Source organism: Pleurodeles waltl, chromosome 6 (assembly GCF_031143425.1).
Source record: "Pleurodeles waltl isolate 20211129_DDA chromosome 6, aPleWal1.hap1.20221129, whole genome shotgun sequence".
NCBI classification, from domain to species: domain Eukaryota; kingdom Metazoa; phylum Chordata; class Amphibia; order Caudata; family Salamandridae; genus Pleurodeles; species Pleurodeles waltl.
In genome coordinates this window covers 146,948,593-146,966,765 of record NC_090445.1, presented here as the reverse complement: position 1 = coordinate 146,966,765, position 18,173 = coordinate 146,948,593, and the positions used below count along the sequence as shown (strand labels likewise).

At 44.8% G+C, this 18,173-nt stretch overlaps 1 protein-coding gene across 1 annotated transcript; it reads left to right on the top strand.

The window, feature by feature from the left end:
* Positions 1–1,498: 1,498 nt before the first annotated feature.
* On the top strand, positions 1,499–17,682 carry LOC138299411 (keratin, type I cytoskeletal 19-like). The gene is made up of 8 exons (XM_069237645.1): positions 1,499–2,267; positions 9,786–9,868; positions 10,657–10,813; positions 12,332–12,493; positions 12,596–12,721; positions 13,120–13,340; positions 15,279–15,307; positions 16,440–17,682. The coding sequence occupies exons 1-8, from the start codon at positions 1,785–1,787 to the stop codon at positions 16,460–16,462; spliced, it is 1,284 nt and encodes a 427-aa protein (XP_069093746.1). The 5' UTR covers positions 1,499–1,784; the 3' UTR covers positions 16,463–17,682.
* Positions 17,683–18,173: the final 491 nt, after the last annotated feature.

The window sequence follows — 18,173 nt, the reverse complement described above, 5'->3', positions numbered from 1 at the left end:
ACTTTTAATATATGTCTGTCTATTAATTACAAAGAAATTGTGTCATGGTTTTGCATTATGTTTGTTGCAAAAATAATCACGCCAAATGATTTAATGGCTCAGTTAATGCACTCTTAGAGCCAAAACGCACCCTTGGCTGGACTTTGGCTCAGCTCGCCCTATTAAGTTCATTGCAAGCGCTCCTCTATTTGCAGGTCAGGCTTAGTACATGAGATATCAGTGGCAATCACTCAGTGTAGCATTCCAACCAATCATTGTTTTGCTCAATGAGCCACTCTATACAGAGACCAACCTAATGCACATTAGTACTGACCCGGTTCCTCTTGGCAACAATCCAGTCCAAACCTCGGTCATCTCACCCCTCCACCCTGCAGCCCTCTGTTTTGTTTTTTAAGTTGGCAGTTTGAGATTTTCACCCCTGAATATCACTAAGCTATGTCCCAAGTTTTTCTTGAAGAATGGAATCTGTCCCTTCTCATGCTATACATAACCATTTACATCTAGTCTGATCAGAACATTTATGTAATAAAGTAACCCAGTTCAGAGGTGCCAAGACTTAGTGGGGGGTATGAGGTAGTTGCAAGCGGGTTGGACCTTCAAAAACTGAGAGTCACCCTTGGTTGCTGTGAGCCCATAAAAGACCACACTTAAGATGTCACAACACGCATAATGGCTGCCGGGCTAGAACCAGGTATCGTTCCTCGAGAGGTCTGATGGAGTTGGTGGTCTGATCCTTATAGTGCAGGCGGTATCCTATCCATGCCTGACTCGGAGATAACATTGTCATCCAATGGCACCAAAAGATACACAGTCCAGAAATACTTATTTCAAACCATACCAGTTGTCCAAGTAATTTGCAGCGCTCAAAAACCTTGAAAAGTTTTTTTATTTTTTTATTTATTTATTCCTTTTTTATTGTAGTCAAACTGTTCATTTGCATGTTGGAACAGCGGCCTGCCTTCTGTGTTTGTGATGAAATGCCCAGGCTTTCTGAGACCAAAACAAGCTGTTCTTAAACTAACACCAATAATCAACACATCCTGTGCTGTGGGACATACCATCTCGTGGTAACTTAGGGAGACTCTCCGTGTGCGCAATCAGACAGATATGCCGTCTCCTGCTCCGTGACCCCTGGCTCCCAAATGCTCCCTTGCGACACGTCAGATATTGCTTGCCAAAATCTGTCAAATGCACCAGCCACACCCGAGCTTGCCTGAAGCGCCCAGCGTCTACCGTAGCTTATCTTGGTGGAGTCCCTAGACTAGATGCGGGTGCCCCGTTTACCGGGATGGCAGGTGAATTCATACAATAGGCATACCTTCCCGCTGCTGTCAGGTAAAGGTGTGGCACGGCCTATTGTGTGCCTCCACAACTCATCTATTATATCCAGGTATCGCACTGCCTTCCACCTCTCACTCTCCCTACCCCCACCTCTACCCACCCCCCTCTCCCGTTCCCACAACTGAGGCCGTCAGCCACCCACAATGAATCACTCTTTGTCTGGGGCAGGGGAAAAAACGAGCTTTCATACCAGCGGGCCAATGAGAAATACCTCAGAAAGTTGGCATGAGCGAGGGGGCCGGTTTAATTGCACATGGGCTTAGATATCCTCCTCTCCGCCGACAACACCCTTTGTCGCCTGCATAAAAGGAGGAAGGCGGACTGGGAAAGGGCTGCACTCCTTCTGCTCTCCAGGCCAGCCACGGTTGCACCGCTACTGCTCGCCAGACCGTGCAGTGTTGTTGGGTTTCAAAGTATCCGCTCTTCATCAGCCTCCGTCCGCCATGTCCTTGAACTACAGCTTCAGGCAGAGCACTAGCAGCTCCCAGAGGGGGCCCGCTGGTCTGGGGTCACGTGTTGTTGCCTTCAAGGCCCCAAGTGTTCACGGAGGCTATGGGGGGCACGGGGTGTCTGTCTCCTCGGCTAGGCTTGTCTCCTCAGGGTTTGGGGGTGGCTATGGTGGGGGATATGGCGGCAGTGTTGGTGGTGGCTATGGTGCGGGATTTGGCAGCGGTGGGGGTGCTACCTATGGGGTAGGTTTCGGTGGTGTCAATGCTGCCGCAGCAGGCATCTTGGGGGGCAGTGAGAAGGAGACCATGCAGAACCTCAATGACCGTCTGGGGAACTACCTGGAGAGGGTGCGCTCGCTGGAGGCCGCCAACAGTGACCTGGAGCTGAAGATCCGCGACTGGTACGAGAAGCAAGGCCCAAGCCCAACCCGTGACTATAGCCATTACTACAAGACCATCGAGGACCTGAGGGACAAGGTAAGGGACCAGCTACTGGATGGTAGAGCTTAGAGCACCGCCCAGGCACCTTCTATGCACCCACACAAGAGGTGGCATTCCTATATGCTTTGTAGTTTTGCATCGGGGGTGATCATCGCCCTCCATACGATTATGCCTACAATTCATTCCCAATAAGGTGTACTAGTCTAATTAGTTAAACAGTAACAAAAGTAAGACTACAGTTCCCAAAACGCATTTGGTTGTCACATGAAAGCCCAGGAAGAAAACTAGCGCCTCCGATGACATTGCATGAGGTGGTCACCTTACTTACCTTCGACCTGCAGAGGATGCCACAAACTTCTGCATCTGGCATTCTTTGCAACACTGCTTCGGGGACCATGGGGCCACATTGGGTGTGATGTTTGATACCTTAGGAATAATATCCCTTACATAACGTGCTGCATACATTTCTCATTCCTTCACCTCTCTTTAACGCTACCGGATCACTCTGTCATTAGGATCTTTATTTCCCAGTCCTAGGCTTTCCGCTATCAATCCACCGCAATCTGGGAGTTGTCATCTTGGAGCATTTCAACTAAAACAACTGGGTTAACAATATTGAATGACAGGCAAGCCCTGGTTGGAACTGGTAACCTCGCTGACATGCAGTCCTTGGGTAACCTTGCAACCTTATCCTCCAATTTGACCACCCCCTCCCCGCCCCCGATTACACCCACCCTCCACTCTGCGGCATTCCATTGCTTCGTAGCCAGGTGTGCTTTTCATGTCTCTCACATACACACATATATGTTTTACTAGTTATCTGTTTGCTGACTGGTGAAGTTGTCATCACTGGAGAATTATTCCGGGCAGGAGATACCTGAGCAAAGTCTGCACTACATGCACTACAACAGCTTTTGTATGTCTTTTTAAAAACATGCTTACAAAGTTAATATCAAAACAACAAGTCCCACCGTGCAACATGTTGTCTGACAGGCCAGGCGAGGTTGTTGGTGTCATGCATGACGCGGAAGCAGTATCTATTTGCAGTGTTGTCAGCAGCACTCGGCCTCCCAGAAAGAGTGCCTGGTGTTAAATGATTCAGTTTGTAAACAGGTGATGCACGAGCGCAGAAGAGCTCAGAGAACAGTTACCTACCAGCCGCCGCCTCCTGCCCCAGGGGAAGGCGGCTTATCCGCTCGGCTTTCTGGAGAAGCAACCGTTACCTGTGCACCTGTAGCTGCTCCTGTACAGTTAACGTCTTTCCAATAGCGCATATGACTTTCTTCGGCTAAAAAAGCGCCCCGAATGTGCACGTGATTGCACGCACGCCGCACGAAAAGTCATAACACCAGAGATCCACCGTGAGGAATGCACGCGCAGGAGCCTCGCGCCTCATAAAACAGCAGGAGGAGCGAGCGTTCGAGTATGAGGCACACCGAGCGGAGAATTGCTCAGAGCTGGCCCCTTTCAATCAGTCAGCAGCTCACCCTGTCTAATTTATTTACATTCTGTAGTTTTAGCGCTGCTTATTCTGGTTGAAACACAACTTTACTAATTTTAGAATGCAAGGCTGATACACATAAGGAGCTGAGGTATCCGCACATGGTACTAGGAAATTTGAGAGCTCCAACCGACTCTAGGCGCTTGAGAGGATAACTAGTGCGGCTTTGGTTCGCTTAAAAGCTGCTGTTTGAGACGCTGCAATTGAGCCCGGTCCGCGGTCTTGTGTACATATTCCTTACAGTGCTTCGATTGATCAAGTATAAGGCAGTAGGAGCAAACTGTAAACTGCTACCACGATGCACACGTCAGAACTTCGCTCATTCTTGCCTGCCTGTCTGCTTTAGTTTTTAGGAGCCTGTTCGAGGCGTATCATTTTGAATTTCTGTTTTTCATTCTTCTTCAACATTACACAGTTTATCTTGGCAAGGAAATGCAAGGCCTTATTGAGGCTTGGGACTGTTGCCAGTTTGACAGCAGCCTGACAAGTGCCAAGAAACCATTGTGCGTATTCCAAAAAGGAGTTCCTGTAAATATGTATTTAAAAGAAAAAAATGTTAATGCTGGAAAAAAAGGAAATGTATTTGATAGACACTGTTATTTCACACGAGGGGGTGGGGAACCCATTAATGCCACTTTTTGGGTGCCACTAGGCCACAAATGTTGCTTTTAACACACTGCAGATGCGTGCAGATGCCTTACCTTGCCTCGCTCTGTACTCTTCTTTCCCCACGTCTTTCCACCAGAGCTGCTAACTGTGCCAAGGACACGAGAGTGAATTTCGGGCAGTGGGCAGTCCTGTTTTTGTTAGGCATAACATCACAAAATATGCTCAGACCTGTAGGTTCATCCGTGTAATGTCGAAAAAGAAACCACAAATCACAACAAGTTCAGTTCTGCTTATTGAAACACCTACCAAAGGCTGAAAGTCCCATTCGATATTTAAGGTAACGTCACAGATATGGCCAGTGGTCTCACTCTTATCTACTAGTCTTAAAGGTTTTTATAGACTGCTTTGGAATCTCATACTTTTCTGTACACAAAACAAGCAACACATTTGGACCTAAAAGCGTTCAGCTCTCGCATCTAGTGACTCTCATACCTAGAGATGAGTCCGATATTCCAGAACATATCGGAATATCGGATTCTCTCCCTCGAGGGAGAGACATGTTGGGTAGGTGTATGGGATTTATATGGAACTGGGTAAAAAATAATACTCCGAATAAAAGTACAGAGCGGGAGGCTAACGAGATCATATCCTGCAGATGTGCAAGAAAGATGGTCCCAGCAGCCTTTCCCCACTATCAACATACATAGTGCAATCAAAGTACACCATAAAAGGCCCATGCAAAGTGGGCCAATGTCACGCATCATACTTTCAATAAGTAATTTCTTTTTTTATGAAACAGGTTGCATGCTGGAGCTTGTAGTTTTGATTTTAGCACGGTTAGTATGGAATTGAAAATCTCGCTGGGCTACGTGTCGCTGCCTAAATTGCCCGGACTGGTTAAGGATTAAACCAATCAAACGGGGCCAGTGCACAAATTAGACAAAGTTGAAGACTATGTGCGTTTTTAGAACGCTTGAACAGGCAGAGTTCTAAGGCTGGCCCTTATCAGTTTTCAAGCTCTATGCACTTAAGTGTAAAGCTCCCGTTGTGCTTGTGCGTGGGTTTCCTACGCGTTTCCCCCGTGTACAATTATGGGCGCGCCCCGAGTACACACCACCTGGCAAACATCCCATATCCAAGCTTTTGACTGCCTCTCCACTCCCGCTCCTGCCCGAACATTTTCTCAGCGGTCTTGTTATTGTCACAGGGTCATTCTTCCCTTAAAAATAAATACAATCTAGAGGACCCGAGCCAGCAAATATTTGTTCAGCTGCCTTTTCAGCAGCTGCCAAGCAGATCGGGCAGGTTGGGTGAGTAAGCAGACCAGGACACGCCCTCTTCCTCAGAGGTAATCGGGCCAATGAATAAAAGGACAAGATGCGCGTGAGGCTGGCGTGCACGTGAAGAGACTGGGACATCACCGATGAAATTGGGGGTTAGAGGACTCTACAAGGGAGAGGGCTTGTCTGTAAACTCAGAAGCTAGATTCTTCATTTACTCATTGGCTATGTCTTTGCCACTGACCTTGTATAGCTCTCCCCTGCCCTTTGTGTGGGTTTACACAGCACAACTATCACTTCCATAAATACACAGAGTGAAGATTTACGGACAGGCTGTGCCTCAGATGAACCCTTTATTAGGACCAGAGTTAGTTGATAGATTCTGCCCAAGCATAGGTAGATTTTCAGAAGAACCATCCTGGCAAGGCCTCTTTCATTTTTTTCTTGTGGATTCTTTGCTGCCTTGCGTATTGTCTCTTCTGAGCAGAAAAAATAAAGATTTTTCACTGCTGCAGAAAAAATAGCTTTTCCCTTTCGGAGTGCTCCCCGTATGCTGACAACATCAGCATATTTTGGCCTTTTGTTGTATTTTGCCACCACCACTAGGTGGCGCCCTAAGACTGTTCTCACAGCTTTACTTTTTTATTGTCTGCCTCCTGATGTAATGGGTACATTTTCATAAGTAGTCTGCCGTAGTCCTACACAGGAATTTTAGAGGCTTTGCAATTTTGGTAAATTCCCCCACTTACTACACCGAACAGGCACCAGATGCATCTACTTACGCTCATAATCTGGTGAACCAGCTCTGTGCGCTAAGCATTAGGCACACACTTCCGCAAGTTGTTCAAAAGCAGGGATGCATGTGAAGAGTCTGGTGCTGAGAAAACATATAACCAGAGCACCCTAATATCTTGGCCTATAGTTATACTTTTTTAGCGCCGCATTTGCGCCTCTGCTTTTTGATGCAAAAACGTCGCAAACTTACAAAATCCAATTGGGGCCCATATTTATACTTTTTTAGCCCCGCATTTGCGCTGCTTTTTGATGCAAAAACGGCGTAAACGTGTAAAAACTATTGTATTTTGCAAGTTTGCGCCATTTTTGTGTAAAAAAATGACGCAAATGTGGCGCTAAAAAAGTATAAATATGGGCCCTTATGTCTAGTCCCGAGCAGCTCATGCAATCAAGGTTTTTGATTTTCATTCTGGAAATTGTAATGCTGTTTCTTTTAACATAAAATGAGGATTCAAAAACCCAGAATGATGAAAAATCTTGACCTGGGAAACCCGCTGGCCCTCTATAACGCATGAAAGCTGAACTGCGTTTCTTGTTTGTCTACACCTCAGCTATTGTAATGTAACAAACCTTAAAGTGCTGATGTTTTGAAACTGTCTTTTGTAACGTGTCTGACACTCATTGGGGGCTAGGTCAAGCCATATAAAACTGCACAGATAAATAAAACATTCTGACAGATTCTGGCTAGGAGTCAGTACCTGGCTGTGTACAGAGGGCGTGCATGAGAGTAGCACTGCCCTAGTCCTCAGTCAGATGGAGGGTGCTAGGTGTACAGAAGGAAATAGCATGCAATGGTATTAGGCACTGCACGCCACCTGCAATAAAACGACGAACCACCATATATTATTGATTTAATCCACAAAACAGCTTCAACTTCCGCACGATTAGATGCCATAAACCTCAAGACCAAGTGCTGCAAACTAATTCTTTATTGCGCAAAGCAGAGGCAGCCAGGGGTGTGATCATTGTCAGGCAATGCCAACAGAAAGGGTCACCCTGTCATTTTCCCTTTAGATAGTTCACCTTCGAGTGTTTTTTTTCTAATTAAACATTTTAGTAATGTTTTTGAATAATAGGTCTGTTATTTTTTTCCTGCACCCTTGTGGTAAATGTGGGCTATTCAATATGCACATAATTTGTACTCGTCAAAGACTTAGGGCCATATTTATACTTTTTGACGCACAACTGCGCAACGCAGTTGTGCGTCAAAAATTTTAACGCCGGCTAACGCCATTCCAAAGCGCCATGCGGGCGCCTTATTTATTGAATGATGTTAGCCGGCGCAGCTGACTGGTGTGCGTCAAAAAAAATGACTCACACCAGGCAGCGCCGGCGTAGGGGAAAATGGAGCTTGGGCATCAAAAAATGGGGCAAGTCAGGTCTGAGGCAAAATTTTGGCCTCAACCCGATTTGCGCCATTTCTTTTGACGCCCAACCCCCATTGAAATGACTCCTGTCTTAGCACAGACAGGAGTCATGCCTCCTTGCCCAATGGCCATGCCCAGGGGACTTATGTCCCCTGGGCATAGTCATTGGGCATAGTGGCATGTAGGGGGGCTCAAATCAGTCCCCCCTATGCCACAAAAAAATAATAATAATAAAATACTTACCTGAACTTACCTTAAGTTCCCTGGGATGGGTCCCTCCATCCTTGGGCGTCCTCCTGGGGTGGGCAAGGGTGGCAGGGGGTGTCCCTGGGGGCATGGGAGGGCACCTCTGGGCTCCTTCCGAGCCCACAGGTCCCTTAACGCCTGCCCTGACCAGGCGTTAAAAAATGACGCAAAAGCGGCTGGACGTCATTTTTTAAGGCCCGCCCACTCCTGTGCGTCATTTTTGCACGGGAGTTTAAATAAGGCGCACATGCCTTAGAGTCATTTTTTAGAAGGGAACGCCTACCTTGCATATCATTAACGCAAGGTAGGTGTCCACGCTAAAAAATGACGCAAACTCCAAGATCTTTGGCGCTAGACAGGTCTAACGCCAAAGTATAAATATGGAGTTAGCTTTGCGTCTGATTTGCGTAAAAAAAACGACGCAAATCCGGCGCAAACAGAGTATAAATATGCCCCTTAATGTGAGGCAAGCTCTAGTTTCTGGGGTCTGAGTCCTGCAGTCCCAAGGCTCAGCCTGAACCCATGTTACAGAGGACTGATATCTCACAGGGGAGCTAAAGACATCCAATCTTGGTCAGCTACATCCATAGGTACAGTTTATTCCAGTATGAGGCAGTCTGCAGAAAAAACTCATTTCCTGACAGGTCATTGAGGATCAGTAATGAATTATCAAGCACATTTCAAGACTTGTCCCTTTGAAAGGCCAGTAGGATGGGGGAACTCTTAGTCACAATAGACGACTGACAGTCACTTGGCTGGCATGAAGTTAGGTAGGTTTTGTGCAAGAGTCAGCAACTGGGACAGTCCCTTTAGAAGATCAGTAAGCCTGAGTCTCTTATATGTCAGGCCAAGTACAAGGACCAGTCACATATCAGGCAAATTCACTGGGAAGGCCTACAGACCTTAGGAGAAGTCGGTCTTGATATGCCAGTGCCACAGTAAGTCTGGGTTTTAAAGCTGGGAAGAGTGAGTAGACTGTCACAAAAGTAGCAGATCATACTGCCTATGAACAGGGTCAAAATGACCTTTTCAAATGATATGAAGATCAGGGGTGGGCATAAATAGCACAATTCTCTCTAGCAGAATTACTTGTAATGACAGCAAAATTAGTCGTAAAATGTGTAAGTGGGTAAGACACATACTTCGGCATTTAGCAATATATTCATAGTTCAAAGTGCACCGTTGCATCCATATTGGGCCCAAGGATGCATTTTGCTTTAAGAAAATAGTGCTAAATTGGTCAGTACATTCGCTCTCTTAGATTGTTGTTCCTGTACTCCTGCAGTAGGATGTTTGCCTACTGCAGGAGTACAGTAGACAAACATCCTACTGTATTAATCTTAATTACTCAAGCTGGCATTTGCACATAATTTTGCATCACAAGGGTAATGTGTAATTACTGAAATTACTCTGGCGTAAATAAAATTTCACTCGTGCCTGACCTAATGATGATATCCTTGAAGACTATGCACATTGTGAGAATGCTACAGGCACCGTGCGCTTTTGAGTGAGCAGCGAGCACAATTGCTCTTGTTTAGGGGACTTTCAGTAGCACCAACTTTTATAAGTCACTTGAAGGCAATTCACTTCACTTTGGATACTAAAGAAAAATGTCTTGGATGTGCAGTAAAAGTATTTAGTAATTCATTTGAGGTCTAAAAGGCTATGTTCTTGCTAACAAGGAATTACCCCTTTTCACACCTGTGCTGCACTGATCTTGACATTTAAGGTTTTTATCTTATGTGTTTTTTACTAGATCTACAATGCCACCATTGACAACTCCAAGGTGGTTTTGCAAGTGGACAATGCCCGCCTGGCAGCAGATGACTTCCGAAGCAAGTGAGTATTTACCATCTGTCAGCTAACGAGAATGGGCTTGTAATTAAAGGTCATCTGGGTTAAACTCTGACCCCATGTAGTCTCATTTGGATAATTCAAGGTTGGGTGGACATCACATTGAAATTCCCGAGAATCTATACATAATTTGTCCCTAGCAGCATATGTACCCAGCGGGTGAAATTATACATGGCTGAGATTTCTCAGAAGAGTTTTGAGTCAGCCATGTTTTTTGTAGGCTTTTGGTATTGAAATCTTGCACATCTGGACTGCAGCAGAACAGGATCTCAGGATCTTAGTAGGAAACATGGTGGCTGTGGAAGTTCTATGCTGTCTCTCAGCAGATGACTGAACTCTTAGGCGATTGTCAGATTGTCTGACGATTCCATGCCTCTGAAAGGCTGATAGGGCTAGGGTAGCACCAGCCATGTGTCAGGTTTTATTTGGCAGTCATGCCTGTGTTTTCAAGGCTGTCACACAGTCCTCCCTACAGAAGCACAGAGCAGTCAGTTAAACAATGCCCCATTGGCCTCTGTTGGCTATCAAATAGCCAGACCTTAAATTAAACATAAGTGGCACCACAGAGGAAAATACAGAAGCTTGGATTGATGACCACAGGATGAGGGTCCTCATTCATGAAATTCAAATTTTAGAACTAACTGGCCGCATCTGTTAAAATTCGGCTTGGGTAAGTATACCTTTACACCAGATAGCTTATATAGATCCTCACACAACAAGGCTAGCCTTTGATTGTTTCACTCAGTTCTGACTTCAAATATGTCTTCCACAAGGTTTGAGAATGAACAGTCTCTCCGTGTCAGTGTGGAAGCTGACATCAATGGCTTGCGCCGGGTCTTGGATGAGCTGACCCTGAGCAGAACTGATCTGGAGATGCAGATCGAGAACCTGAAGGAGGAGCTTGCCTACCTCAAGAAGAACCACGAGGAGGTAAGATCTTGTTCTGCACTGCATGCAAAGACCCAAAGGAGGAGCAAGTATGTCTAGAGAAGCCAGCCTCTACCGCTAACTGGCCCACTGAAGATATGAGTTAGAGAGGATGTTGGTAATGTTAAATCCCCCACAGCGATCTAATTTAGAGTTCCTTTCATGTCCGTTCTCTAACTAGCAGAAACTTTTCTGCTATTACCAATGTGCCAAGGTAACTTTGTCACAAATCACATCTCTTTTGACAATTCCAAAACTTACCCATAGCAAGACCCTTTTGCAGCACCTCTTTTCCCAGTCATTTTATGCTTTTTTATATTATTTAGCATTGTTAACTACTTCCAACTGCTGTATGTCTCTTCAGTTCTTTGTTCACGTGAAGCATCATAATACCATATAGTCCAGGTGTGCTACATAAGATAAATAAATACTCGTAGACAAACACTTCCATATAGATGGCCAATTCACCACCGTAGCTGTCAGACTCACCTCTGTGAAAGATTGAACTGGAAAGAATGACAAATTTACATTCAACAGTTGTGTTCTGGAAAAGCCCTTCCCATAATACGGAAGCTAAATATATGGGCCTTGACAAAGTACGCTCACTATGTGGATAGATTTTCTATGTCCATATTTATGATGAACATTCCCCATGATCTGACCAGAAACACGTGGTTTACACACCAGAGGTTTCCATCAAAGTGGACCCTCCAGTGGTGGATGCAGCCACTTTACCAGAGCTACCTCGCCTGCCCTGTAGCGGAGATTTCTAAGAATATTCTGTTTCTTTGAAGTAGTACAGCTGCTTCAGTGGCAGATGGAAATTTCAAAGCTCAAACCCTAGTTAAGGGTGAACCCATGAAATAGGATCACATTCTGAGGCCCATTATAAGTTGTGGATAGTCTTATGATTATAGAGCCTGCAATTTCAAATGAAGGTCATTCATTAATATTTGTACTACTATAACAAGTAAGTTTCACCCTCAGTTCCTGAACATTACTAAAACTCTTCAGAACTCTAGTGGGACGTTACTGCCCAGTGGGGGAGATCCTTTTTCGGTGCTATGAGTTTTTGGCTTCAACTTTTCTTTATCCTTGTCATTTATTAATTCACCTGTAAATCTAGAGCACAAAAGGATGCCTTAGAAAAGTACTAGACAATACGCTGACTGAGTGTTTTGTGGTTTATATAAACTACCTATATATTTAAATATTAATCTTTTCTTACCAGCTTACCAACTACCATGATTGGCTCATGATCACTGTATACGTTCTCCAGTGTCAGAGTTTGAAAGTTTAACAACCACTCAGAAAACACCCAGGTATTGCACATAATATAATGACAAGCACTCCCATAGGAGCCCTCTAGAAGGTCGCGCCATAAGCTCAGTTCACCTATCAGGACACCTCAAAACAACTTACGCTCGCTGCCTTGTGGGATAAACATTAGGCTACATGTCTTATCACTAAGGTAGTCATGGTATCTCTCAAGACTTATCAATTTCTGTGAACCATTTGCAGGAGCTCGGCTCTATGAGAGGACAAGTTGGTGGCCAGGTGAGCGTTGAAGTGGATGCTGCGCCAGCTCTGGATCTGGGCCGTGTTCTTGCGGAAATGAGGGACCAGTACGAACAAATGGCCAATAAGAACCGACTGGATGCCGAAGCCTGGTTCATGAGTAAGGTAAGTTACCACCAGTCATTTGCAAGAGCAAGACAGACATGTCATTTTGCATCTAATGTCACTTGTTCTTCTTCTCTTTCCCAATATCCTCCTTTTTCCAAGACGGAAGAGTTGAACAAGGAGGTGGCCACCCACACGCAGGAAGTGCAGACAAGCAGGACAGAGATCACCGACCTGAGGCGCACCATGCAAGGCCTGGAGATAGAGCTGCAGTCACAGCTTAGCATGGTACGTCCTTTTTGCTGATAGTTGCAGATATCCACACGCACAGCCCCTTTCTCAGGGCTAAGCGTCTTATTATAAATTCTGGGACTACAGTCTTGCACACATCTTCTCAATCTCCCAACTGATCCTAGCACAGTCATGTAGAGGAAAATCATATGAGATTTCAAGAGTTTTGCCATCAAAATTGTAGACCTGGGGTGGAGTCCTGTTTTCAAATGTGTCTTTTAAACAGTACCTGTATTTTAGGGGAAGTGGTCCATGGGAAATATGTTGATTCCCTTTGCAGCCTGTCCACCACTGACATGGATCCACTTCGCTCCCTCTTCTCCCACCAGATTCCACAGTCATAGATTTCATTCTCTGTGTGTGGTACAGAAGATATTTTCCTCTCTCTCTTTTAGAAAGCCTCCCTGGAGGGCACCCTGGCAGAAACAGAAGCCCGCTATTGTGCACAGCTCCAGCAGATCCAGGGCATGATATCTCAGCTAGAGGCCCAGCTCAGCAACCTTCGCTCAGACATGGAACACCAGAACTTTGAGTACAAGAGGCTGATGGACATCAAGAACCGGCTGGAGATGGAAATCGCCACATACCGCCAGCTTCTTGAGGGGGGTGATGCCCAGTAAGTAAGAATGGCTGATGGGCAATGTTGTAGCCATCAGGAGATAGAACATATTAGAGGGTATTTCTTGTTATATCTTAATAGAAATGAACCTATAATGCTTGCATCGTAGCATGAAGGAGTGCTAGTCTTGTCACATTAGAATTAACCTATTAGAGTGCATGCATCTCAGCATCCTAGAGGGGCTATCGCACTGGGATTGATCTATTAGAATGCTTGCATCCCATTGCAGATGAAAGTTCACCCAAACAGAACGGTCAATGTATGAGAAGCCACTTTGCACCAAAAGCTCTGCAACTCCAATCTCATTCGATTAGGGTTTGCTTTGGAGGACTAAGAGGGTGTTATTTAAAATTTGGCAGTTGTCCGACATTAACCTACAATTGTAGGGTGTCCTATTCACATTATTTAGAGTGTATATGGGTCTAAAACCACTAAATAGGGCATGTGGGGCCTCTAACCAACTTTTGGCCGATGTCCTGCTTGTGCAGAACTCTAAATGACCCCATAAACATGCACTACTACACACCTAGTGAAAGTTTTACACTTTCCAACACAAAATGTCCACTTGCAGGGCTCTATCTCGAGCTTGGATTGGTGAATGTTCCTTTAGTGCTGCATTGTTGTCAGGTAACGATACGATATGACTTCTTGTAACCTGGGAAACAATTTCCGTGCCAGAGCTTTCCGTGCACAACATGCACCCCAGTAGCTGTGATCTTGGTTCACTTATGTGTAGCTTTTGGGACTAAAATGTCAGAAAGGAAAAGTCTGGAGGAGGAAATATGAAGACAGGGAACATATTGTCCACCGTTGCCTGGAGTAATCTAGAGACCATATCCCTGAAGGATATCAGATGGCCTTTTAGTGGCGTAGCTTTTCCCTTAGGGGGGTTGCCTCTATATGCACCTCTTGAATCACGTTCCCTCTAGCAGAGGCTGAGGCAAACAAACCCTTTGTCCATCAGTTGCAAGCTTCATGCACTACCTGCTCTCTGTTGTGATGCAGGGCCTGTCTAGTTAACCATTTGTCCATCAATTCTCACCCAAGTCCTTCGTGTTGGACATTGGTAGACTCATTGAAGCATGTGCCTCCTCTCGAATTCTTTATATTTGGAGGAGTTTCTCACCCACAAACTGCACTAGGGCAGCAAAAAAATGCATTACTTCGCTTCTGCATTTTTTTTTAAATCTAGTTAATCCCACTGCTGATTTGAAGAAATAAGCTGGAAAAAACAGAAGAAAATTTTTGTGACTAATCTAGATGACAAATTGCGACTGTCAGGGCATTTTGTTGTATAACATTTGTGTGAGCAATCAATTCTTTGTTCACTCCGTGTAATTCAGCAGTGCAGTTCAAACTTCTCAATTTTATGGAGCAAGGAGCAGAAATGTACACAACTTAACTGGCAGAATAACCATTTAGCACAGACGTAATTTCAACAACTCATTTTTGACTTATGTTTCAATATCAGACTTGGACCTAGAGCAAGAAAAAGTTACTTAATGGGAACACTGGGACCTTACACTTTTTTTTTTTTGTTAAGTAGGGCACTGCTATCACTGCGTCCCAATTCTAGACTACGCCTGTGTTAAATAACTGTTCTTCCTTCCCCTAGAACCCCATTACATACAACCGTTTCCACTTCCGCTGCTGCAGGAAGTGGGGGTTTCTGCCCGCCAGTCATCTCTGACGAGTTCTTTCCGAAGGCTCAGTTCATGCAGTCCTAAGGAACTCAGGGGTTTGCTTAAAGGGCCAAATTAGCTTTGTTACTGACATTGTGCGTTTTCGCTGAAATGTAAATTAGAGGTCCTGCTGTACGTGCACGGCCCCGGGAGTGAGTTAAAAGCAGGCAGTATCCTCGCTGGGGGGCAGGGGAGGGCCTCGCAGGATTAAGGACCGGGACTGACAAATTTCTCTGTTCTTCCCCCCCCGCAGTGTGTCCGGAGGCCCGCAGTCCACAGATGGTAAGCATTCCTCTTTGTTTATGCTCTGATTTACAAAATGCATGCCTCTTCCAGGTCTCTCGGAACAAACGCGTGTGCAGATGAAGGCGCGTCAGTGGCAGCGCTGAGAGCCATATTTGGTAAAGCTATGAACACTGACGATCACTTGGAGCATCTGGCTCACTTTCCAGAGTGTATAACGTCTGGTTTAACTAGCCTGGCCACTGATAATCTGAGGCAGCGAAATGCATAGACCCGGGTATTAAAGACAAAGGGCCTGATTACAACTTTGGAGGAGGTGTTAATCCGTCCCAAAAGTGACGGTAAAGTGACGGATATACCACCAGCCGTATTACGAGTCCATTATATCCTATGGAACTCGTAATACGGCTGGTGGTATATCCGTCACTAAGTTATAATCAGGCCCAAAGTGGCAAAGTATCTCTTTGCTCCCACTCTCTCCCCTTTTCCCTTCCCTTATTTTATGTCTTTCTCTCTCTTCTGTTTATCATCTCTCTCACTTTCACTTGATCCCACTCTCTACCGCTTTCTCTCTCTATTGCTCTCTTTTACAATTCCTATCTCACTTCACACAAACTTTTTCTCTTCCCCTTTCTCACTCTCTGTCCTTTCCCCATTCTCTCTGTCCTATCAATTCCCCAGCTTTCTCTTTCCTAATATTTATCTCAAGGGTATATTTGTCCCTTTCTTCTCTGTTTGACCCTAGCTATATCTGACTCACTTCTTCTAAACTTTTTCTACTTCCTTTCTCTGTCTGTTGCCTTCATTATTTGTTGCACTACATACCCCATGCCCCCAGCTCTCGTGTCCCCCAGTCCCTACTTCCCTCCCAGGTTGGATATCTCTCACCATGCCTATCATTCTGGTCCCCAGGTTTGTAAAAACTGTTGTGATGGGTTTTTCTTCCTGTTGTATTTTCTGTATGATGTGTAGGCAGATACATCTCAAGTACACATGTGTACCTTATAAACAGGTGGAAGATTCCAGGCTTCGATGCACTCTAAGAACACGTCTGAAGCACTAAAAAAACAGAAAAGCATCTGTTATCACTATTGTAGAACTACATTTAACCAGTCAAAAAATCACTCCAAGAGTGCGAAATCCTAATATCTGCCCTTTTCTATCCAACTAGCCTCCAAGATCGGGGGCAAATAAACCAGGATCTCGAGAAGAAGCAGGAGGAGCCCAGTTCAAAGAACATACCAAAGACCCGGAGGACTCAGATGAAAGGAGAGACACCATTTTAATCACAAAGAAAAAGTATAAAGAAAAACATCCACGTGGAAGCCACAAAACATGAACCTAGATGGACATTGTGTATCTCACAGTTTTGTTTCCGACTACGAATAAGGTTCAATAACTTTGCTCGCAGTTAAAAGTTACCTGTGAAGGCATGAAACTGCCCGCCATTTTGTGGAAATTGTGAACCTTTTGAATTCGGCTGATGCTTTAGTCTGCCAATCATTAAGGTCTTAGCACAATGTTTTGTCTTTTATCACACCCTCAACAGGTGACTTTCTCAAGAGCCTGTTTAGTGGAACAGCACAGTTCATTGCAGGGTTGTTTGATAGAAATAAAACCATTGGCAAAGCCACTGTATTTGACTTTGCCTCAATAGTTTTTTTTTCCCATGAACATAGTTTGTACAGATTTGTCAAACTAATTGCGCTCCCTCAAGGTGGCATTAGTTTTGGACGGTAATTCAGATGTGGTCCAATGATGTGATTTTTTTGGGAGAGTGAAGGCGTTTGGAGAAAGACTGACCCCCGCTTATCTTAATGGAGGTCTCTGTCATGTTGGAAGGGGGAAGAAGATTTTAAGACGTGACATTTGAGAGTAAGTTGAGAGATATAGTTTGCATCATGAGTTTGTTTCATTCAGAAACATAAAGCATAAATATTGTACTATTAGTTTCAATGGTTGTTGCAGTCACACTCCGACAGGAACGTTCTATGTCTGGAAACATCCTAGTATAGGAAAGTTTGCGTTCCATAACTTCCTGTCACGTGACATCGAGCCCTTCCTATCCATCTACTTATTACCTCATCATTAGACCTAAAAGAGAGCGCGGAATTCCATTTCTGCAATCTCTGTTGTGTCCTAATGAATGATGTGTGCTAAGCGACAAGATCAGCTGATGGAACGAGGCTTTTCAGCGGCAGAAATTCTACTTGCACCCCTTGCTCCCACATAGTTGCCTGGTAGGAGGCGGTGACATCCCATAGCAGGGTAATTTCTTCCACAGTTGATGAAAGCGTTATTGTCTGTCGTATTCTTCATGATAATTGTCTTGTGTCCAAAAGGTATACCTTCCAATACATATATATTCTTTGGCTGTCAAATAAAAATCCTTCGTTGGGCTCCCCCAAACTGAACTTTGTGTTTTTATTTTTGTCGAATACCGGTGGCAGGGAGTTGATCATTAAAGTAACCAATGTTAAGGCGCCATCTACTTGCGTTGTCGGTTGTCAATGTAGCGTGGACCATCCCTTAAAAAATGTTTTTTTTTTTTTTAAATTAAAAAGAGACAATAGATTTGAAACCAGCGACCGCTTATGAACTAAGAGAAAGGTCGACCATGGAATCCTGGGCAAGCTGAATCAAGTGAGCAAACAGCCTGCCTTCCCCACAGCTAAGGGAGGCCCAAGGGTGGAAAAGTGTTCAACTACTCCATGCTCTGCAGAGTGAATGTGATCCTCCACAGTGATGGTTCAGGGTTCTGGAAAGAAAAGTGTAGAAATAAATATTGCATAACAGTGGCTTCTCATGGGATTTGCCAAGTTCATTGGATGATCTGGCATGCAACATAACACGGCCGTCTATCAGTTTTAAAATTGTGTAAAGTACCTTTCTTCACTTCTCCCTT